Genomic DNA, 25,566 nt, shown 5'->3' with positions numbered 1-25,566 from the left:
TTATTATTAATTATGACTCTTAACAAGCACAATAAATTTATCCATTAATAATTTGACTGTACCATTACCTGCCCTCAGTAATCAGTGATGTATTCTATGCACAGCTGTGAAATATTGATGGCTTGTGGCAACAAGCTAATAGCACCAGCGTTGAGGGACGGCCAGGAGTTGGATGCCAGTTTGATCCATAAGGTCTTCAAATTCAAGACTCTATATGTGAGGCCCTCCCAAGCACTTGGGGTATGTATAAAGGTGCTATCTGAAACTTAGGAGCTTTAACATTTTCCACTTGGTCATATACAGTTATTATCGTTGACAAGTTGCATTTAGGCTATACGTTTTTACCGAAACCAAATCTGGGGGTGGGGGGCTGTTTTAACATCTATTTTACATCCTGACTAGACTGAACATGGATAGATGCTTCATTTGTCCTTGCGGAAATTCATTTTGTACCAAGCAGCCATCAGGATACATAAAAACACAATACATAGACAGACCACACAATACTACACAGCTGCTCCCTTAAAGAGAGGAAAATAGAATATTACACATTTTATGCACAGAACTGAGATGGCCTGTTTGTTCAGAAGTCCTATACATCAGTACATCGTACCGTCGTCCTGATGCTAGAAGACAGTATGACGGTGGGTTCTATCCCTAGCAATAGCTTTCCCCTTCCCAGGTTCCCAAGTACCCAGGTCTCATACATTGCTGTCATACCCCAGCTATCTTGCTGGATACATTGATGATTTTATGGAGTTTGTTCTTATGCCCTCTTTTAAATGTGGTATGTGGAGTTTAGTGAACCCAGTAGAAATGACCAACATGGAACACAAAACAAAAAAATCTATCTTAAATATATCATTTTTGCAAGTTAGCACAATATTTCATGATTTAAAACACCACAGCACGTTTGTTTATTAACGGCTGTAACTTCTATCCATTTGTCATCCATTTGTCAGCCTGAAGATTCAGACAGAAGTTCCTCCGAAGAGGATGAAGAGGTTACGATGGCGGTGCCATCAGTCACCACCAGAGCAGGCCACAAGCGTACCCACCCTGTCGGCGACCACCCAGATCCCTACAGCCTTGAACCAGCAATGGCCAGCAGCCTGGCATCGTTCAGCACCACACCCCCTAGCCCTGGACTGATGAGCAATATGGCCGGCAGCCTGGCATGGTTCAGCACCACACCCCATAGCCTTGGACCGATGAGCAACATGCCATCGACCAGCACTGCGCCCCCCAGCCCTGTAACGATCAAGACCCCAAGCCCACCATCGACCACCAACCTCTTTGCAGAGAGTAGCGATTACAGGGCTTACTTGTCAGTTCTCAACGTGTCCAGTGATGATGAAGAAGAGGATGAGGGACTCTATGCTGCCTGTGTCGCCAGCTTGGATGACCAGATGTAAGTATTATAGAATATTGCCTTTTAACCCATTAAGACCTGAGGCCGATTCTAAAAAAATCGTAGTTTTCGGAAATGTGAAGGATCCCCAAAATGATATGTATTTGGCCGCGGGCCCCCATGTCAAAATATTTAGTTCCAGGGAGCCCCAGAAGCAAAGATTTGAGTTACAAATGTTTGCTTGAAAAATATACATATGCAAAGATTTGCACACATTTTCATGATTTTTAAAAAATAGCAGATTTACGAGCTCGTAGTACCACGCTATGAGCTTTTATATCTGCTATTTTTTAATAGCCAAAGTATAAAATACTGGTTAAAGTGGTTAAAATGTGATATTACACAGATGCTTTCTAGGTCTTAATGGGTTAATAAAGACTTATTGCTGCACTGATTAAGCAAAAATAAATCTTTTTAGAGTTACTTGTGATTTTGATGATATCTCTAACTTAATTTTGTAGGAATATGATTGTATCTATAACAAAGGTAGTTATAGGTAGTAAATTACATTTAATATGTCTATATTTACTAGACCGGATTAAAATATGCCAATATTTTATTGTATGTTTTTATTGTATGTTTGCTTTCAGACAAGGAAGTTCCCCTGGAAGTGTCCCTATTAAACAGATCTTATCTGAGCTCGGTGTAAAGATCAACAACAAAATAATCAGCCGTTTCAACATCAACCGTGCCAGTGTGTTGGATGGTGCCATTCGGGGGTTCAAGAGAATATCCTATGACCCAACACACAGGATGAGTGTTCGATTTTCTGACGACAAAGGTATAAACGAGGAAGCTGTTGATCTGGGAGGTCCTAGAAGAGAGTTTCTAAGACTAATGACAGAATCGCTTATCCGGTCACCAATGTTTGAGGGGAACTTAACAGAGGGGAACTGTAACCTGGCTCTTGATGCATCAGGTATATCTTTTTGGAAATCAATGACCACTAAATGCTGTCTTATATAGGCTCATTTTGTAAGCAATTTCAAATGGCATCATTTGAAAAGGTTAGCCCACTAACTTAATTTTTTATTTTTATATATAGCTGACAAAGATGACCGTTATTACATCGCAGGAAGGGCTATTGCAGTCAGTTTGGTGCATGGAGGACCTTCGCCAAATTGCTTTTCCAAAACCTTGTTTAACTGCTTAGTCCGTGGGCCCGGGAACTGCAGACCAGTCTTGGAAGATGTTACCAATTCACGAATCCATGACATCATTGAAAAGGTTGTTACATTTTCTTTTCATTAGTAAAATTGTTGCTACTGAGTGTCCCACATTGCATCAGTGTAAGGGGACAGTAAGCAAGGATTATGGGGATAACATTTGTCAAAAATAGAGCATCTACAAGCTCACAACGCGTTGCATACGCGACACGTTGTGAGCATCTATGTGGATGCGCTATTTTCTTTTATAGATATTTAGTGTAGATTAAAAGGAGGGAACTAAAACAACTGTTGAACTGAAACAAGCATTTTTAGATTTCAGAATCGACTACTCAGGACGAACTCACCCAATCAACTGAGCCACACCACGACTTCCTCGAGAATGCAGGCTGTTTGAACAACCTGCTCAAGATTGATGACAAGGACAGACTTGTAGAGGACATACTGAGGTTTCAAGTAATCAATCGAGTGCGTGCTCCGTTTGAAAGGTATTTTAAATTTAAATAATGTTTCATGTCCAAGACGCAGAAGAGTGTACTCTTCATTGGGTCATCTTTGCTCTTATGCTGTGTCATTTAGGTTCAGAGAAGGGTTGAAAACACTTGGAGTCCTTGAAATGATGCAGAATCATCCCGATTCGTTCAGACCAGTGATGTGCTTCAGTCCAAAGCCCCTCACCGCTGACGACGTTGATGCGTTGTTCCAGATCCGTTATTCAGAGGTGGGGAGCAACAAGAGAACAGCAGAGGAAAGAGTAGTTGCTTGGTGGAGGGACTACTTACAAGATGTTGAAGGTATGTGCGTGTGTCATATGTGCAGTTCTAAGAAAAGGTCTAAAATGATCTAACACATTTGGTCTGTCTCATTATTTCCGCAGAAGAAGATGGGGCGAAGAAGTTGGGGGACATCTTGGCGTTTGCTACCGGATCTGATGCAGTACCACCGATTGGCTTTTCTCCTCAACCATCATTGGACTTTCACCCCAGTGGTGGAGCACAAAGGTTCCCTGTTGCCAACACCTGCATCAACTGTCTCAAGCTGCCTATCCACAGCACTTACAATGATTTTAAGAGCAACTTCGACTATGCATTAAGAAACACTCAGGGCTTTGGCATGGCATAGAATTTCATTAGTCTTTCATTGCCAGATGATCAGAGATCTCCAGCTACTTATAATGGGTACATTAATATACCTCTAACAAACCAACGCCCACTGCTTTAATAGAGGTTGCTGATTTATGATGAACAGTAGAGGTTTGAATAGACTAGGATTGCGATTCAGTTGTCTTTAAATTTCCAAATTATTTTCCACAATTTTGTCACCAGACGTATCAGTAGGCAGAGATTTCTGATCATCCCACTACTCCATACTATAGGATGAGACTAGCTGAGTTGTTGATTTGGAATTGTTATGTCTTAATCAGTTTGATGTCTTAAGAAGTAGAAAAGATCAAGAAAACTTGTCGTCTTCCACTTCCACCTACAGCCAGCAACGGCCTTCCAGGTCAAGGCTGTCCAAGATATGATCTAACAATTGAACAATTTAGCCAGTGCATGAGACTTGGACTGTCTTCAGACATAGGCAACGTCTTGATGTCCATTGGAATACATGTCGTTGACCAATGAAGAACTAATATCAACAATAAGGGAGATATCCACGAGCACCCCGAATGCTGGTGAGAGATATGTTATAGGAAGTCTACGTGCACGCGGAATCCGTATCCGAATGCTGGTGAGAGATCTGAAAAGATATTAAAAACATCATAAGGACTCAAACTCTTATCAGGTCCTTCCTTAGAGCAAACCAAAGACAAAATATCCTGGGTTTTGCTGTATGTGTTGAATACTGTGGAAAGAGAAATATTGAAGCACCTTAATTTTACTTTATTTTTTACTTACTGTTTACAGCCACAGTTTTATAACGGCAAAGCACAGCCGTTACCATTTTCTGTGTTTGCCATTGTTGAATGAGCAGTTGTTCAAATCAAATTTGTTCAATGAGTTGAAGGGTGGGTATTGTTGCATACTGTATTGTAGTGCACCCTTGTGTCAAGGGCTCCTCCTTTTGCACTTAACTCCTAACAACCTTAAGTATTAGAAGAGAAGTGTTGTCATATTGTTGGTTGAAATAAGTGTTCCATAGCTCTAGATTCAAATGATAATCATAGTCCTGCAGTGTTTGTTCAGTAACATGGGTCTCACCAGCTCTTAGGTAAACAATAAAAAATCATTTTCAGATTAGGATACAAGATAAACAAGTGAAATTGGAAGTGGTAACATTAGCAGACAAAAGTTGGAACTGGGACACTACATTTGAAGCTGATAAATAATCATTTTGCTGTGAGACCGCAGTTACTGAACAAACACTATTGCAATGATTAATGTTGGAATGAAGAGTTTAACATTGAAAGTGTTTTGCACAAGTACAAAAGTTTATATATTTTTTCCTTTTTTTACTTGCAGATGATGCTCAAAGCGTTATTTTTTTCAAACTTTGTTTAAAGACTGTTATAACGGCACTGCACAGCAGCTGCCATGTTCTTTGTCTGCCATTTTTGAATGAGCAGTTTTGTAAAATCAGTTCTGTTCAATGAGCTGAAGGGTGGTATGTTACATACTAAACTGTACTGTAGTGCACCGTTGTCAAGGGCTCCTCCTTTTGCACTTCACTCTTAACAACCTTAATTATTTGAGAATGTTGATAGAAAAAGACAAGTTGTGTGATATTTGCTTAAATAAATGTTCAATAGCTCTAGATTCAAAAAATGAATAACAGTTAAACAGTGTTTTATTTCAGTAACATGGGTCTCACCAGCTCTTTAGTAAACACAATCAAAAATAATTTTTCATGTCAGGATACAAGATAAAGAAGTGAAACATTGGGACATTTGAAGCTGATAAATTATCTTTTTCCTCCGAGACCCCAGTTACTGAACAAACACTATTGCAGTGATTACTGTTGGAAAATAGAGTTTTAACATTAAGTGTTTTGTAAAAAAAAAGTTATTGAATGTTTATTTTATTTTTCACTTGCAGGTGATACTCAGTGTTTGCAGTCACTCAATTTATTTGTTGAATGAGCTAGTTTGTTGATCAGCTAGTGCCGGGATATGAAGTAGACAAGTACCTTGTGTTACTTTATACAGACTCATATCCACACATTACATGATTATTAAATAATCAGATCTGCCCAATCTCTTCATTCACTCTCTCCTCTTGGATGTCTTGCATTGAAACATTGTAAAACAGACAGAAATTATTGAATTCCATGGTTTCCATCATCCAATAAGGGGTCAAATAATTGTTGCATTTCGTGCATAGTAGTGTTGCTTACATGAATGCTGTTTTCAGGAACCTCAACGTTGTTCCTGCTCTCCACTGCAGGTAGTGGTTCATCATTTCCTAAATATTCATCTTCATGAAACACACCACCTATAGCAGTGTTGTTCCTTCCAACGTGCTTGACAACACCTCTATGCCACAATTGCAAAGGAGTTTGACCTCCTTGGGTAGAAAGTCCATTACTATTCTACTGGCTCCTGAATTCTCTGACTGCCCTTTGAACCCGAGGTAAATAAATGTAATGCAAACAAAATAAATGAATATCACAGAGAGAGTCATGTATGCCTTCGTTTTCCATAAAGGTAAACAAGTCAGAGAAGGTATATGATGGCGCGACTGTACCCATCAACACAGCCATGGAACACCATTATCCACCTCATCAACTTATGGTTCCCATCCATATGCCTGTATAAAAGAAAGGAGAGACAGCTTTTACAATCCTGGAAAAGCAGGCTCTGTAGGGTCAAATGGGGTCAAATGATACTGTCAGTGGTCCATCTTTATGGGACAGTAATATTGTGAGATCATGAACCCTAAATATAGTAAATGTTATACTTTTGTTATTTATAAATTAGCTTCAGTGTAACTGGCTATTAGCAGTGGTGGAAAGTAACTAAGTACATTTACTTAAGTACTGTACTTAAGTACAGGTTTGAGGTACTTTTACTTTACTGGAATATTTCAAAAGTTTACTTTTACTGCACTACATCTCAGAGGAAAATATTGTACTTGTACTCCACTACATTTACATGAAAAAGTTACTACCGGTAGTTACTTTGTAGATTATTATTACAAAACATACAATAACCACTTCAGCCAATATATAGTATATATATATAGCCTATATAGATTTCGGCCATTTGAAAATAGCAGATCTACAAGCTCACAATGCATCACTACACATGGTGAGCTTGTAGATTGGCATTTTTCAAAAGATTTTTTATACATTTTGAAGTTGTGAAATACGTACTTTTACTTTTGATACTTTTAAGTATATTTTGATGCCGATTATTTTGTACTTTTACTCAAGTACATTTTTGAATACAGGACTTTTACTTGTAATGGTGTATTTCTACATTTCAGTATTGATACTTTTACTTGAGTAAAACATGTTAGTACTTTTTCCACCACTGGCTATTAGTGCTATTATTAATTAAGAGTTAATTCCATCTTGCACCCTCAGCACCAAGCTTAAGAGGTCAGATTTGTTTAGTTTAAGAACGTTTCCATGACAATAGTGGCATGACAAAATAAGACTAGAGTAATAAAGCTTATTACAAAAGAATGCTAAATGTTAAATATTTACAGTAGGCTACGTTAATAGATCAACAGGCGTCTGATTTAATATGGGGCCAGACCACCAGACTCTGGCCCATATTAACTTTATATGAGCTGATGGTGGGCGGAATTAAACCATCAACCCCTCCCATAGCTACTGTATTAAGTTCCCCCCGGAACTGTTTCAAGGTACCCCCCCCCCCCCATTAATAAAAACAGAACGTTTTATTAAATAAGTTTGAAGAGGCTTAATGGTGATTATTTAGTGAATTATGGATCATTTGTTTGTTTTGTTTTGAAGTGTTATAACATTGTATCATTTAATCTTGCAGTAATATATTTGTTTTAAGTGAAATAGAGAAAAAAAACTAAAATCCACTCTATATTAATTATATTCATATTTATACATTTCAGAACAAAAGTTCAGGTCTATCATAATAGACAATTGTTCCATTGTAAAACAAGTAAAATAAAATATTCATAAATAAATCAAATTATTTTTGTCCATTAGCCTATGCATGTTTGTGGATCTTTGGTAATGCCTCATGAATCATTTCAACTGAAAGGGGATAACACTCTCTGATTTAAATAAAGCAAACCTTTATTTTATTTTACTTTGACTTTAGCTGTCAAGATATGTGTTCTTATAAATATTATCAGTGACCTAGGTTTCAATTTATCAAATTGTTTTACAATGGAACAATAGACAATTTAACTTGTATGTTTAATATATGAATGTATATTTATTGCATAATATTTAATATACCATTTTATGTCATGTTATATAGTATTAGTAAATGCTACACTAGATGTATAAGAATATATAATATACAATGGATATATCGTATTTATATAATATATTCTACTCTAGTTTGGGTTCCCAAACTTTTCAGCCCACGACCACAAAATAATGCGGCCATTGACTCGCGACCCCACTTAACCCTGGAGGTAATTTATGCACATAATGACCCAAAATAATTTCGCGACCCCAAAGTCATAAAGTCAGTGTCCCGCGACCCCAAGTGGGGTCGCGACCCCAGCTTTGGGAACCCCATTGCGGGACATATGACCTAACCCGGAAGTGTGGCATTTCATAACTAAACAAAACCGTCTGCTGAACAAATTAGAAGTCATAAGGTTGCTACAGAAATTAAATATGAAACTGCAACTTCTGTATATTTTGATCAGTCTGCAGGCCTTGTTAGTAATTGGCGATCGCGATGATGTTATTGCTTTTTTCAATAGGGTGCTGAACTGTATTCAATGCTTACAGCAAGACCCAGGAGAACAGAGATATTTTAGAGAGCTTGGTGACCACAGCATTACCCTAAATTATTATTTGTCTATGGTTCACTCTAGGGAAGGACCTGGTGGAGAGACTGTTGTTGTTTTGGAATTGTTATCTCGTTGTTTTAATCAGATTATTAATCAGTTTGATGTCTTAAGAAGTAGAAGAAGAGATCAAGAAAATGGTCTTCTTCCACTTCCACCTACAGCCAGCAACGGCCTTCCAGCTCGAGGCCGTCCAAGATATGATCTGACAACTGAACAATTTAGTCAGTGCATGAGACTTGGTTTCAACTGGCAGGGAATTGCTTCTCTTTTTGGAATTAGTCGCAGGACTGTCTTCAGACATAGGCAACGTCTGGGTGTCGGGCCATTGGAATACACTTCGTTGAACAATGAAGAACTAATATCAACTATAAGGGAGATATCCACGAGCACCCCGAATGCTGGTGAGAGATATGTTATAGGAAGTCTACGTGCACGCGGAATCCGTATCCAGCGCTGGAGGATTCGTCTAATTCTGCAGGAGATTGATCCCATCGGACGGGCATTGAGACGTGGTCAAGCCATTCGCCGAAGGGTTTACAGTGTGCAAACTCCAAACGAGTTATGGTATGTGTCTATGACGGGTCAGGGGTGTTGAATTAACTAATAATAATAATAAACCTGTAGGTAACCCATAGAAGACATCATAGACTCTATGATGTCTTCTATGGGCTACGACAGGTTTATTCTTATGTTATGACTCGCCTATACCTGCGGGCGTCCACTCGTGTCCACTACAGAGCGAGTGTGTGGTGGGCATTAGTCAGTTCAACCCTAAACTGGCGTTGACCAGACCAGTGCACTGTTGACAGTATTCTCACTAAATATCTTTTCCAACAATAGAAGATCTACAAGCTTACAGAGCTACTATATCGGCTATTTTCAGGGAATGTTGCCCCCGCCCAGAATAGGGATAGAGTCTGACCCCATATTAAGTCAGACGCCTGTTGATCTATTAACTTTTTTTGAGTGCAAAGCAGTCTGCAGCATGCCAAATAACAAATTAATATAATCAAATGATGAAGCCACTATTGTCATGGAAACGTTCTTAAACTAAACAAATCTGACCTCTTAAGCTTGGTGCTGAGGGTGCAAGATGGAATTAACTCTTAATTAATAATAGCACTAATAGCCAGTGGTGGAAAAAGTACTAACATGTTTTACTCAAGTAAAAGTATCAATACTGAAATGTAGAAATACACCGTTACAAGTAAAAGTCCTGTATTAAAAAATGTACTTGAGTAAAAGTGCAAAATAATCGGCATCAAAATATACTTAAAAGTATCAAAAGTAAAAGTACGTATTTCACAACTTCAAAATGTATAAAAAATCTTTTGAAAAATGCCAATCTACAAGCTCACCATGTGTAGTGATGCATTGTGAGCTTGTAGATCTGCTATTTTCAAATGGCCGAAATCTACAGGCTATATATATATACTATATATTGGCTGAAGTGGTTATTGTATGTTTTGTAATGATAATCTACAAAGTAACTACCGGTAGTAACTTAAGTTTTCATGTAAAAGTAGTGGAGTACAAGTACAATATTTTCCTCTGAGATGTAGTGCAGTAAAAGTAAACTTTTGAAATACTCCAGTAAAGTAAAAGTATCTCAAACCTGTACTTAAGTACAGTACTTAAGTAAATGTACTTAGTTACTTTCCACCAGTGCTAATTGCCAGCTACACTGAAGCTAATTTATAAATAACAAAAGTATAACATTTACTATACTTAGGGTTCATGATCTCAGAATATTACTGTCCCATAAAGATGGACCACTGGTATCATTTGACCCCATTTGACCCTACAGAGCCTGCTTCTCCAGGATTGTAAAAGCTGTCTCTCCTTTCTTTTATACAGGCATATGGATGGGAACCATAAGTTGGTGAGGTGGAGAATGGTGTTCCATGGCTGTGTTGATGGGTACAGTCGCGCCATCATATACCTTCAGTGCCTGAACAATAACAGGGCATCAAGTGTTTTGCACCTGTTTCAGCAGGGCGTATCTGATTTTGGTCTACCTTCGAGAGTGCGGAGCGACCATGGTAGAGAAAATATAGAGGTAGCCCGATTTATGTTGAACAGTAGAGGTTTGAATAGAGGAAGCATGATCATGGGGCGCAGTGTACACAACCAAAGAATCGAGAGGCTCTGGGCAGAACTAAATAGAGTCTGTTCATACTACTTCTCTGACTTGTTTACCTTTATGGAAAATGAAGGCATACTTGACTCTCTCTGTGAAATTCATTTATTTTGTTTGCATTACATTTATTTACCTCGGGTTCAAAGGGCAGGCAGAGAATTCAGGAGCCAGTGGAATAGTCATGGACTTTCTACCCAAGGAGGTCAAACTCCTTTGCAATTGTGGCATAGAGGTGTTGTCAGGCACGTTGGAAGGAACAACACAGCTATAGGTGGTGTGTTTCATGAAGATGAATATTTAGGAAATAATGATGAACCACTACCTGCAGTCGAGAGCAGGAACAATGTTGAGGTTCCTGAAAACAGCATTAATGTAAGCAACACTACTATGCACGAAATGCAACAATTATTTGACCCCTTATTGGATGATGGAAACCATGGAATTCAATTATTTCTGTCTGTTTTACAATTTTTGCATGTAAGACATCAAGAAGACAGAGTGAATGAAGAGATTGGGCAGATCTGATTTAGTAAACATGCAATGTGTGGATATGATTCTGTACAAAATAAGACGGTGCTTTTCTACTTCATATCCCGGCACTGACTAGCTGATCAACTGACCAAAGAGCTCATTCAACAAATAAATTGAGTGACTGTAAACACTGAGTATCATCTGCAAGTGAAAAATAAAATGTAAACATTCAAGTGCAATCGTTTATTTTTTTTCTTACAAAACACTTAATGTTAAAACTCTATTTTCCAACAGTAATCACTGCAATAGTGTTTGTTCAGTAACTGGGGTTTCAGAGCACTAAAATAATTTATCAGGTTCAAATTTATAGTGTCCCAATTACAATTTTGTCTGATCATTTTCTTTTTCACCACTTCGAATTTCACTTGTTCATCTTGTATCCTGACATGAACACAATTTTTATTGTGTTTACGAAAGAGCTGGTGAGACCATGTTACCGAACAAACACTGCATAACTATTATTTGAATCTAGAGCTACTTAACATTCAACAAATATCACATATTTCTTTCAACATTCTCAAATATTCTTTGTTGAGTTAAAGTGCAAAAGAAGGAGCCCTTGACACAACGGTGCACTACAGTATAGTATGTAACAATACCACCCTTCAGCTAATTGAACAGAACTGATTTTACAAAACTGCTCATTCAAAAATGGCAGACAAAAAACATGGCAGCTGCTGTGCAGTGCCGTTATAAAACGGTCTTTAAACAAAGTTAAAAAAATATAACGCTTTGAGCATCATCTGCAAGTGCAAAATAAAATATAAACTTTCAAGCGGTGCATTTGATTCTTTTTTGTACAAAACACTTTCAATGTTAAACTCTTCATTCCAACATTAATCATTGCAATAGTGTTCGTTCAGTAACTGCGGTCTCACAGCAAAATGATTATTTATCAGCTTCAAATGTAGTGTCCCAGTTCCAACTTTTGTCTGCTAATTTTGTTGCCACTTCCAATTTCACTTGTTTATCTTGTATCCTAATCTGAAAATGTATTTTTATTGTGTTTACCAAAGAGCTGATGAGACCCATGTTACTGAACAAACACTGCAGGATTATCATTTAATCTAGAGCTATGGAACACTTATTTTAACAAACAATATGACAACACTTCTCTTCCAATACTTAAGGTCGTTAAGAGTTGAAGTCCAAAAGAAGGAGCCCTTGACACAAGGGTGCACTACAATACAGTATGCAACAATACCCACCCTTCAACTCATTGAACAAAACTGATTTGAACAACTGCTCATTCAACAATGGCAAACACAGAAAATGGTAACGGCTGTGCTTTGCCGTTATAAAACTGTGGCTGTAAACAGTAAGTAAAAAATAAAGTAAAATTAAGGTGCTTCAATATTTCTCTTTCCACAGTATTCAACACATACAGCAAAACCCAGGATATTTTGTCTTTGGTTTGCTCTAAGGAAGGACCTGATAAGAGTTTGAGTCCTTATGTTTTTAATATCTTTTCAGATCTCTCACCAGCATTCGGATACGGATTCCGCGTGCACGTAGACTTCCTATAACATATCTCTCACCAGCATTCGGGGTGCTCGTGGATATCTCCCTTATTGTTGATATTAGTTCTTCATTGGTCAACGACATGTATTCCAATGGACATCAAGACGTTGCCTATGTCTGAAGACAGTCCAAGTCTCATGCACTGGCTAAATTGTTCAATTGTTAGATCATATCTTGGACAGCCTTGACCTGGAAGGCCGTTGCTGGCTGTAGGTGGAAGTGGAAGACGACAAGTGTTCTTGATCTTTTCTACTTCTTAAGACATCAAACTGATTAAGACATAACAATTCCAAATCAACAACTCAGCTAGTCTCATCCTATAGTATTGAGTAGCGGGATGATCAGAAATCTCTGCCTACTGATACGTCTGGTGACATCAAAATTGTGGAAAATAATTTGGAAATTTAAAGACAACTGAATCGCAATCCTAGTCTATTCAAACCTCTACTGTTCATCATAAATCAGCAACCTCTAGTAAAGCAGTGGGCGTTGGTTTGTTAGAGGTATATTAATGTACCCATTATAAGTAGCTGGAGATCTCTGATCATCTGGCAATGAAAGACTAATGAAATTCTATGCCATGCCAAAGCCCTGAGTGTTTCTTAACGCGTAGTCGAAGTTGCTCTTAAAATCATTGTAAGTGCTGTGGATAGGCAGCTTGAGACAGTTGATGCAGGTGTTGGCAACAGGGAACCTTTGTGCTCCACCACTGGGGTGAAAGTCCAATGATGGTTGAGGAGAAAAGCCAATCGGTGGTACTGCATCAGATCCGGTAGCAAACGCCAAGATGTCCCCCAACTTCTTCGCCCCATCTTCTTCTGCGGAAATAATGAGACAGACCAAATGTGTTAGATCATTTTAGACCTTTTCTTAGAACTGCACATATGACACACGCACATACCTTCAACATCTTGTAAGTAGTCCCTCCACCAAGCAACTACTCTTTCCTCTGCTGTTCTCTTGTTGCTCCCCACCTCTGAATAACGGATCTGGAACAACGCATCAACGTCGTCAGTGGTGAGGGGCTTTGGACTGAAGCACATCACTGGTCTGAACGAATCGGGATGATTCTGCATCATTTCAAGGACTCCAAGTGTTTTCAACCCTTCTCTGAACCTAAATGACACAGCATAAGAGCAAAGAAGACCCAATGAAGAGTACACTCTTCTGCATCTTGGACATGAAACATTATTTAAATTTAAAATACCTTTCAAACGGAGCACGCACTCGATTGATTACTTGAAACCTCAGTATGTCCTCTACAAGTCTGTCCTTGTCATCAATCTTGAGCCGGTTGTTCAAACAGCCTGCATTCTCGAGGAAGTCGTGGTGTGGCTCAGTTGATTGGGTGAGTTCGTCCTGAGTAGTCGATTCTGAAATCTAAAAATGCTTGTTTCAGTTCAACAGTTGTTTTAGTTCCCTCCTTTTAATCTACACTAAATATCTATAAAAGAAAATAGCGCATCCACATAGATGCTCACAACGTGTCACGTATGCAACGCGTTGTGAGCTTGTAGATGCTCTATTTTTGACAAATGTTATCCCCATGATCCTTGCTTACTGTCCCCTTACACTGATGCAATGTGGGACACTCAGTAACAACAATTTTACTAATGAAAAGAAAATGTAACAACCTTTTCAATGATGTCATGGATTCGAGAATTGGTAACATCCTCCAAGACTGGTCTGCAGTTCCCGGGCCCACGGACTAAGCAGTTAAACAAGGTTTTGGAAAAGCAATTTGGCGAAGGTCCTCCATGCACCAAACTGACTGCAATAGCCCTTCCTGCGATGTAATAACGGTCATCTTTGTCAGCTATATATAAAAATAAAAAATTAAGTTAGTGGGCTAACCTTTTCAAATGATGCCATTTGAAATTGCTTACAAAATGAGCCTATATAAGACAGCATTTAGTGGTCATTGATTTCCAAAAAGATATACCTGATGCATCAAGAGCCAGGTTACAGTTCCCCTCTGTTAAGTTCCCCTCAAACATTGGTGACCGGATAAGCGATTCTGTCATTAGTCTTAGAAACTCTCTTCTAGGACCTCCCAGATCAACAGCTTCCTCGTTTATACCTTTGTCGTCAGAAAATCGAACACTCATCCTGTGTGTTGGGTCATAGGATATTCTCTTGAACCCCCGAATGGCACCATCCAACACACTGGCACGGTTGATGTTGAAACGGCTGATTATTTTGTTGTTGATCTTTACACCGAGCTCAGATAAGATCTGTTTAATAGGGACACTTCCAGAGGAACTTCCTTGTCTGAAAGCAAACAATAAAAACATACAATAAAATATTGGCATATTTTAATCCGGTCTAGTAAATATAGACATATTAAATGTAATTTACTACCTATAACTACCTTTGTTATAGATACAATTATATTTCTACAAAATTAAGTTAGAGATATCATCAAGATCACAAGTAACTCTAAAAAGATTTATTTTTGCTTAATCAGTGCAGCAATAAGTCTTTATTAACCCATTAAGACCTAGAAAGCATCTGTGTAACATCACATTTTAACCACTTTAACCAGTATTTTATACTTTGGCTATTAAAATATAGCAGATATAAAAGCTCATAGCGTGGTACTACGAGCTCGTAAATCTGCTATTTTTGAAAAATCATGAAAATGTGTGCAAATCTTTGCATATGTATATTTTTCGAGCAAACATTTGTAACTCAAATCTTTGCTTCTGGGGCTCCCTGGAACTAAATATTTTGAGATGGGGGTCCGCGGCCAAATACATATCATTTTTGGGATCCTTGACATTTCCGAAAACTACGATTTTTTAGAATCGGCCTCAGGTCTTAATGGGTTAAAAGGCAATATTCTATAATACTTACATATGGTCGTCCAAGCTGGCGACACAGGCAGCATAGAGTCCCTCATCCTCTTCTTCATCATCACTGGACACGTTGAGAACTGACAAGTAAGCCCTGTAATCGCTACTCTCTGCAAAGAGGTTGGTGGTTGATGGTGGGCTTGGGGTGCTGATCGTTATAGGGCTGGGGGCCGCAGTGCTGGTCGATGGCATGTTGCTCATCGGTCTATGGGGTGCGGTGCCGGTTGATGCCAGGCTGCCAGCCATATTGCTCATCAGTCCAAAGCTAGGGGGTGCGGTGCTGGTTGATGCCATATTGCTCATCAGTCCAAGGCTGGGGGGTGCGGTATTGAACGGTGCAAGGCTGTAGGGATCTGGGTGGTCGCCGACAGGGTGGGTACGCTTGTGGCCTGCTCTGGTGGTGACTGATGGCACCGCCATCGTAACCTCCTCATCCTCTTCGGAGGAACTTCCGTCTGAATCTTCAGGCTGACAAATGGATGACAAATGGATAGAAGTTACAGCAGTTAATAAACAAACGTGCTGTGGTGTTTTACATCATGAAATATTGTGCTAACTTGCAAAAGTGATATATTTAAGATTGAATTGTTTGTTTTGTGTTCCATGTTGGTCATTTCTACTGGGTTCACTAAACTCCACATACCACATTTAAAAGAGGGCAAAAGAACAAACTCCATAAAATCATTATGTATTCAGCAAGATAGCTGGGGTATGACAGCAATGTATGAGACCTGGGTACTTGGAAACCTGGGAAGGGGAAAGCTATTGCTAGGGATAGAACGCACCGTCATACCGTTTTCTACCATCAGGACGACGGTACGATGTACTGATGTATAGGACTTCTGAACAAAAAGGCCATCTCAGTTCTGTGCATAAAATGTGTAATGTAAATAATCTATTTTCCTCTCTTTAAGGGAGCAGCTGTGTAGTATAGTGTGATCTGTCTATGTATTGTGTTTTTATGCATCCTGATGGCTGCTTGGTACAAAATGAATTTCTGCAAGGACAAATGAAGCATCTATCCATGTTCAGTCTAGTCAGGATGTAAAATAGATGTTAAAACAGCCCCCCACCCCCAGATTTGGTTTTGGCAAAAACTTATAGCCTAAATGCAACTTGTCAACGATAATAACTGTATATGACCAAGTGGAAAATGTTAAAGCTCCTAAGTTTCAGATAGCACCTTTATACATACCCCAAGTGCTTGGGAGGGCCTCACATATACAGCCTTTAATTTGAAGACCTTTTGGATCAAACTGGCATCCAACTCCTGGCCGTCCCTCAACGCTGGTGCTATTAGCTTGTTGCCACAAGCCATCAATATTTCACAGCTGTGCATAGAATACATCACTGATTACTGAGGGCAGGTAATGGTACAGTCAAATTATTAAATGATCAATGATGAAGCCGATCAATACGATTGTTTATTGTGCCTGTTAAGAGTCAAACATGTGCGATGTATACAGTAGGACCATGCACACATTCCAGTTGAAACATAACTCTGTGCTAATTGGAATAAATTGATAGCATAACCCCAAAGCACTGCACGTAAATTCATTGTGATCTGACAGGCTTCTATCAACTTAAGTTCTCTCCATACTCATCAAATTCCATACTTGTGTAGGAAGTTGGAACCCTGATTTAATAACTTTTATACATGTCCTACCCCTTTCAATACTTATCCACACCTGGCAATTATTCAAATTCCATACTTTTCCATACTTGTGTAGGAGCCCTGTATCATCACATCATTACCTACCTCACAAGGTCGGGAATCTTCCCCTTAAAGGCATTCCTTATCTGACACAGAACGTCCACATGGTCCCAGCTTTTATCGAACTCAAAGGCGTTCAGGATGTGGCCTCTTTTATATAATTTCTCCTTGGTCGCCTGCTTGACAACCACGTCGTCTGTCGGACCATACAGCAGAATGACGTCTTTGTTGAACGTGCGGTGAAAAGGCGTTTTTGGTGTCTTCTTTCTGAAAAACATGAGGAATCATGACAGGCATGTATACAATAGTCAAACAACATACATTATCTATGAAGTAGGATATTTCAGTAGTTTCTACTAGGCCGAGCCAAATGACTACTTATTGCAATTCACAAAAAGAAATAGGCTACATCTTACTGGTTCGCACAGTGTTGATTTAACCACTTGAACCCCCAGCATCCATACAATTAAATTAACCTCAATTCCACAGGGCAAATATGACAAATAACTCTGACTGACAATGACCAATAGCAATATAAATGTACTATGGCCAACTAGGCCACATTTAATCATTTTATACTCTAAATGTGTTAAAGTAGTGGAAATAGCTGATCTTGAAGCTCAAGCATGGCGATCACGCAAGATAAATGATTATCTCAAGTAATCGCAATATGGCGAAAATGTAATAATTGTGACAAGCCTAGGCCATGCATGTGAAAAAACGTTTTCGTTTTGTTCACAGCACAGATGAGTAAGTTACATTTGGCTACACTGCCAACACAAGACTATTGATATTGCACTGTAGTTTAATATTTATTTGCAATGTGAAGCATTTGTATGTGACTTTGTTAGGATCCAAAGGTACAGTATGACACGAGATGCAGTCTGCCTTAAGGCATTGTTTGAGACAAGCATAGAGGTTGAGTATGCCATTGTCTTAGGTGCAAAGTAAACACATATCAGCATTGAGTTTGTGAGAGACAGATCCTATAAAGTCTGATATATTAACTCTGACAGGGGAGAGTGGGGTTATTGCTCTGAGACTAATGATTATTACATCCTAATGTGATAGAAAATATGTCTAAAGAAGAAGGAAAACATGAAAAGTTGTTATAGCCTATGGACAATAAAAATCTGATGGGAATATTACATTTTGATGTGGTGTAATAATTAAACGTATTGTTGATATGGCACAGCAGGCACACCAACTATCAAAAATAAAATGTCATGTCAATAGAGGTAGGCAAAAGTTGCATTAATTGCTCATCTAGGATCAGTGTCAGACCCTAAATGTAACTTTTAAAATGACCAGCTCGACATTATCTACCATCCAGCAATAATCGGTGGTGTAAATACTTTTACCTGAGGGGGCTATTAAATAACATTAACTCTACACGGTTTCAAAATCAAAGAATACAATAAGAGTTGAGTGATAACCCTTTCTCCCCGTGTGGACGGAGCATGCGTGTACGACACATACACATGCACGCGCACTACGTTTGTCCACTGCTGTGCGAGGTTTCCAACTTTAGTCAAAAATGTAACAAAACTATTTAGATACTCACCGAAACAAAAGCAGTTTTATTTACTCCACTGCGCTCTCCAGATCTGGACAATGGTAATTTATATTGACCAGATCTGTAGAGGGCGCAGTGGAGTAAATAAAATAAACGTTCTGCCCAAAAAGTGTATTATACAGAGAAGGTGGGGTGCTGAGAGGCTCTGCAAGGTTATAATAGTTTTGGATTTTTCATTATAGTTTTTGAAAAGTTTTCAAAATGTATAAAAATATTTTGAAAAAAGCAGATCTACAAGCTCAGGATGCAAGGCATTGTGAGCCTGTATATCTGCTATTTTCAAATGGCCGAAATGTATATAGGGCTGAATTGGGTATAATGTATGTTTTGTAATAATAATCAACCTACAAAGTAACTAAAGTTTTCAAATAATTGTAGTGGAGTAAAAGTACAATATTTAGCGGCTCTGCGATGTAGTGAGTAGAAGTAAAAGTACTGTAAATACTGCAGTAAAGTAAAAGTACCTAAAACTTTACTTAACAGTACTTGAGTACTGTTAAGTAAAGTACTGTGGTGTAAAGTGAGTACTAGTACTAGTGGTGTAAAGTACTCAGTTACTTTACACCACTACTCGCTTCAGATTCGTCGTGGGGGTTTTCCCCTTGATAATTGCTCCACATATTGTTATTGTCTTTCTTGTAGTTTAATTCAAATAAATCCCATATAGGACTCTGATCATAGAGTTATGATATATCGACTCTGATACTTTCTCCCAACTTTTTCCACCGTCGCCATATCCCCAGGGTAACACGGTGATGCAAACAACAAATGACCGGAACACTCGCCCCAAAACACGTTCAACCCCATTTCCCCCCGTACCATACCATGTAAATACCGACGGATTTGCCCCGGGGTGACTGTTTTGGGGCGACTGTTTTGGGGCGAACTCCGTCACCCTTAAACTGGTCAATTAATCAAATTAATTTCAATCCAATCTTATAAATATAGAGAATAAGGAAAACAAAGGGCATTATGGCTATAATTTCAGTTCGTTTGGCCAAAAAACGAAAACACAATACAGTCTCAGTTAGTTATCGTTTTTCTTTTACAGTTTTTATTTAATTCAGTTAACGAAAAAAAAAAGAACTAGAATAACCTTGCCACCCTGGAGAACAGACTTTTAACAATACAAAACTGCCTTTGTTTCTGTGAATGGTGAAATAGTTTTGTTTATTTTGACTAAAGTTGGAGACCTCGCATGGTAGTGGAATTTTCTGTCTATGGGGATAGCAGAGGGGCTGGCAGAGCGTTCGTCACGGAAGCTCTTTATACAAATGAGGAATGCATTAAACATGTTCAGGCGTGGTTTATCATTAATATTCAAGTATGATCTTGAATGCGTCAGAAGTCGAGCCTGTTTCATTAAACCAGAGAATCATGTTGACTATATGCACGAAGGAAAAACTGGAAAAGTAAACAGCTTAAGTACTGTACTTCGGTTTAAAAAATGGCAAATAAAACAACTATTCTTACCGTTGTCTTGGCTTAGACTTCCAAGAGCTAAAAGTTGCCCTCGTTTCATAGCGGGGAACGTAGGTCCTCATGTCGGACGCAGGCTGCTGCATACTGTGGTTTGTGGATCCAAACGGGGGTAGCATGTTGCTATTGCTACCTAGCATCATACTGCTAGTGCTTCCTGGTGTTAACAGCGAGGTTATTTCGCGGTTCACTGCCTCACTGTTACACTGCTGCGTGGGTGATATATTAGTATTACTATTCGATATAGAATTAATCAAAGTGGGTGATTGTACAATAGCCCTGATAAGGGCCATTGTATCGGTCAGTCCTTTGTCTCCAAGTCCGTTCCCCGCCATGCTGCCTTTGTCTTCTTCTTCTCTCTGGAACTTCCTGGTGTGCGCGCGCAGGTCTTTACCTGCCCATGCCTTCCGGTGTTACTGAAATCACTTCCGTATGCTACTGAGATTTCATGTATGCATACATGTGAAATTAGTGTATACATAATAGTGAAATGATCTATACATGCTATTGAAATAATGTATATATACTATTGAAATCATTTATACATACTACTGAAATCACTTGTATAAATACATGTAAAACTCTTGTATACATTATAATGAAATTATGTGTATGTATGTTATTGAAATCATTTATACATACTACTGAAATCACTTGTATGAATACATGTGAAACTCTTTTATACATTATACTTAACTCACTTATACATATCACTGAAATTATGTGTATACATATTATTTAATTTATTTATACATACTACTGAAATTACTCGTATGAATACATGTGAAAGGCTTGCACATGCATCTAAAGTTTTCATTTTAGTTTGTAATAATATACAAGAAATTCAGTTGTAAATGTACAAGTGTTCACCAATATACATGCATCCTTTTCATTTGTGTATGTGTGAGTGTTTCAGATATAAATGTATAAATGTTTAACTTGTATGCATGCAAGCATTTCGTATGCATGTGTATATGACACAGAAGTATATATGTATGTGTATGTGTTTCTCATATGTATGCGTAAGTGTTCAGATGAGTATGTATAAAGTTTCATATATGAACGCGCATCGATTTACAAAGTATGTATGTATGTGAGAGTGTTTCAGTAGTGAGTGTGCAAGTGTTTCAGTATTGAACGTATAGCATTTCAATAGTATATGTAAGAGTGTCTCATCAGCGTGTGTGAAAGTGTCTCAAAATTGAAGGTAAAAGCATTTCAGTAGTAAGTATAAGACTGTCTCGTTAGCGTGTGTGAAAGTGTTTCATTATTTTTGGCCTAAACGGCCCCTCATACATGTCCCTAATGAACGCAATGCTTCATTAAATTTCACAAGTTATTATCAAGGTACTAACCTGTAATGTGGTAAATAAAAGGTAAATGGTGCATTTATGTAGTGGCTTTCTCCAAAGCACTTTACAATGTGCATTACTTTCACTCATTCACACATCTACAAGCTTGTGAACTTCTTTTTTTAATGGAATTCTTAAATGTATTATACATTCATTACATTCTCTTGAAAAAATAATGTATTTTTAATTTCTTTTTCAAAGTCTTTTGAAATAAAAGAAAAAATAACATTGAAGTAAATGGATTTATTTTTTACTCGCGACCCATAAAAATGGGTCCACAACCCAAACAATGGTCCTAAGACTCGCGACCCAGTGTTTGGGAAGGGAAACACTATAGTAGAGTAGTAATCTAGTTTAGCCTAGAGTCGACTCTTTAAACTAAGTGTGTGTACAGTATATGCGTGAGTGTCATAGATATTAATATCTATAGATATTATAGATTCAGATATAAATAGGTCTTTGCTTATGACCCTACTTCCACGTTCACAGCCACCTACTATTGTGGGGGACCTGATGATGCTTATTGTTGCTATGGATACCATATAACCAACGCAAATTCAAAGGTGTTACGGAGGCCCCGGCATGGAACGATTACGCTCCTTTTCCATTTTTGACACGGAAGCACGAATGCTATGAATGTTAATATAAGACCTCTTTCCCTCTGAACATTTCAGAATTTTCACATTAAATGTTTAAATAATCAAGTTTCATTCCTTTTTTGTAGATTTTCAGGCCAAAATTCTAGGTTAAAATACTGTATATGGGCATGTTACGTTTGCAATGCCCGCCTACGGTTCACCGTCCACCATCCACCCACACACAAGGCAATCTAATATAACATTATACTTTTTTTTCTCTCTCTCTCCCTCTCCCTCTCTCTCACACACTTTTTTTTCTCTCAGAAAAGCCTCATGTGGACAGGTGTTGAAAATTAAAATGTCTGCAATACATTTTAGCAATGCATCTGGTTGGTCCATTGTAATTATGATGTCGTATAATCAATCAATCAATCAATCAATCGACTGACCGACCGTCCGTCCGTTAGACTGACCGACCGATCGATTGAAAAATGTATTGACAGATCAATCAATCTGTCCTGAGTGAGTGTCTCTCACCTGTTCTGTTTCTCTGTGTCCAGCAGCCTCTGGACCTCCCTGGTCCTCCTCTCAGCCTGACTCTTCTCGTCCTCCAGCGCTGACCTCCAGGCCTCCCACTGCCTCTCCTTCTCCAGCAGCTCGTCGTTCAGGTTCTCCAGCTCCATCACCTGTTCCTCTAACATGGTGCACGTGGTCTTCAGGGTCTCTATGTTCTGCCATGCCACAGGACAGAGTTTTTCATTTAATTTAGTTAGGTTACTTTAAGTTTAGTTTAAATGTATTCCTTTTATGACAAAGACACAACACAAACAGACATATTACAAAACAAAGGACACATAATAAAATAAAATAAAATAGTTCAGTCTAGTTAAGTGTAATTGTTTTGGTCATGGCCTAGTCTAATCTAGTATAGTATAGTTACATTTAGTTCAGTTAAGCATAGTTGGGATTGGGTTAATTTAATCTATCTGCACAATGTGTGTTGGTACAACACAAAAACATGTGCTATAATTGCGATAATACACACATTTTCAGTCTCAAGATCTCATGGTACAGCACTCCCTCTTGTGAATTAGTGTTCCAAAGGTTACATATCGGAGCATGACAAATAAATCATGAGAAAATCCCTGGCGAGCATTTAGTGGCAAAACTATTTACACAGTTGATGCCTAATTCATACAGGTTGATGCTTTTAATCAAGGTGAAAAGTCGACCTCTTTCCGAATAAAAATTGCATTCTGTGTGGATATGTTTCCGAAGAAAAAACAAACGCCTGCGCCCTGCGGTATGTAAGGACCTTAAAGACCCGTTTTATCAGTGGGAAGAAGACAAGCTGCCTAGTCATGTATTAGCTAGTCATGTATATCAGCTAAATGTTGTCCACCACATTTTTCATATCGCTGTAGTTAGATGAGAAAAGACATCTTGACAAAGCATGTTTCAAGATGGAAAGGATACTTTTTTTTATTGAAACAGACAAAGCCAGAAAACCTGATTTATACTTTGTGCGTACAACAGCGTTGTGCGCTGAAAACAGTAGTGCACAGTAGGGGATGGCAATTAGGAAGTGCCTCCAGCAAACATTTTAGGACAAAGCAGCGGGACTCTCTGTCATAAAGACACTTCTGTAGTGTACATTCACTGCTATTAAGTCTCACGTCAACACACTGCTTTAGACAAAGCACACAAAGATAAAAATAGCCTGTTAGCCTGGTATACGGCAGCCCTTCTCTGAAGTCCAACGCATCCTCAGCAACCACACGACCTGGGAGTGATGGGGATGACACATCCCTCTCCCACACACGGGGCGGGTCGGACGCACACACACGTGCACGCACACATGTGCGCGCACACACACACACACACACACCGCACTACCACCGCATCCCTCGTCCATGACTTCCAACCATAGCTGGTTACACAACCAACCGCCAGGACGGAGAGGCAGAGAGAGAGAGAGACAGACAGAGAGACCGAGAGAGACAGAGAGACTGAGAGGGGGAGGGAAGACCAAGAGGGTGAGGGAGAGGGAGAGAGAGCGACAGACAGAGAGGGAGGGAGAGACAGAAGAGAGAGAGAGAGAGGTATACTGAACACCCACATATGCCCCCACTCGCAGGGGCAGTGCACAGATGCACACATCACACAGATGAATGCACGGCACGCACACACACACACACACACAGCCCCTTCTTTTTCTCACACTATCTATCTGCAGAGCTGCCTCCAGCATACATAACACTAGAATCTTCCAGGATTTAGACTTGACAGCATTGAGGAAAGGTGTTGTCTGGGTCACCTCAGACATTTAACATGGACGTGTCACACAGCTGTGTGAAACACGACCTAGTACAGAGCTGCGGAGATATGAGAATAAGAGAAAAACTAGTTGTAGACTAGAATGGAGATATGAGAATAAGAGATAAACAAATTGTAGACTAGAATGGAGATATGATATATTATGTACTTGTTGAAAATGTTGTCTTTATGTTTATTCTGAAAAGATTCAGGTAGGAGTTATGTTTAAGATTAGGCATTTGGGGTTGGGGTTAGCGGTTAGGGTTGGAGTAATGCCTGGTTTATACTTAGTTGCCCGCTAGTGTCACACACCAAAAATAGCCAATCTGCAAGCTCACAACGGGTCACGCTGTGAGGTGTTGTGAGCTTGCAGATCTGCTCATTTCGGTGCACGATATACAAATGAAAAACCTAACCCTAACCCTTTTATAAAATGTTGATGTCTTTACAATTATAGTAATACAATACAAACATAAAGCATATGTGTGTGTGGGTTATGTGTGAGGGTGAATGAGAGTGAGAGAGGGAGATAGAAAGAAGAGCAAAAGGAATAGCACTTTTGCGTCACTAATTTCTTATGCCTGCTTATACCCATCAGAATGGAACAGCCGAAGGAAAGGGATTATGTTTTCACTCCCGTGAGTCCGTCCGTCCATCTGTCTGTCTGTCTGTTAGCGGTTAATCTCAGGCACCGCTGGACCGATCAGCGTAATACTTTGTGCGAAGCGAAATTGCAAGCCGATTTTTGCAAAAACTTTTTGCTACTACTCCTATAGATTTTGTCCAAAACTCACACAAATCGGTAGACATTATCTCTGTAGTCATGTAATCAAGACAGTTCTGTCAGATGTTTCATATATCGTTATTATATATTTTTTTGGCTGAAAGCAGCCCAGGCAGTGAATGGCGAGGATGCTAGGATGCTCGTACGAAGGGAGGCACAAAAGCTACAAATTTGCGTCGAACGCACATT

The 25,566-nt window shown here is 38.9% G+C and overlaps 1 protein-coding gene across 1 annotated transcript in view; it reads right to left on the bottom strand.

Moving 5' to 3' along the window:
* The window catches only part of citb (citron rho-interacting serine/threonine kinase b), a gene marked incomplete at its 5' end in the record, with an annotated part of 88,144 nt that overhangs the window by 28,895 nt on the left and 33,683 nt on the right, over window positions 1-25,566 (bottom strand). The window contains 1 exon segment of the mRNA XM_080433614.1: window positions 22,815-23,008. Within this exon segment, the coding sequence (XP_080289740.1) occupies window positions 22,815-23,008 (194 nt within the window).

Source organism: Gymnoscopelus braueri (assembly GCF_963280865.1).
Source record: "Gymnoscopelus braueri genome assembly, chromosome: 7".
NCBI lineage: Eukaryota > Metazoa > Chordata > Actinopteri > Myctophiformes > Myctophidae > Gymnoscopelus > Gymnoscopelus braueri.
Note: the sequence above shows the minus strand (reverse complement) of the source record. Positions and strands in the feature narration are given on the sequence as shown.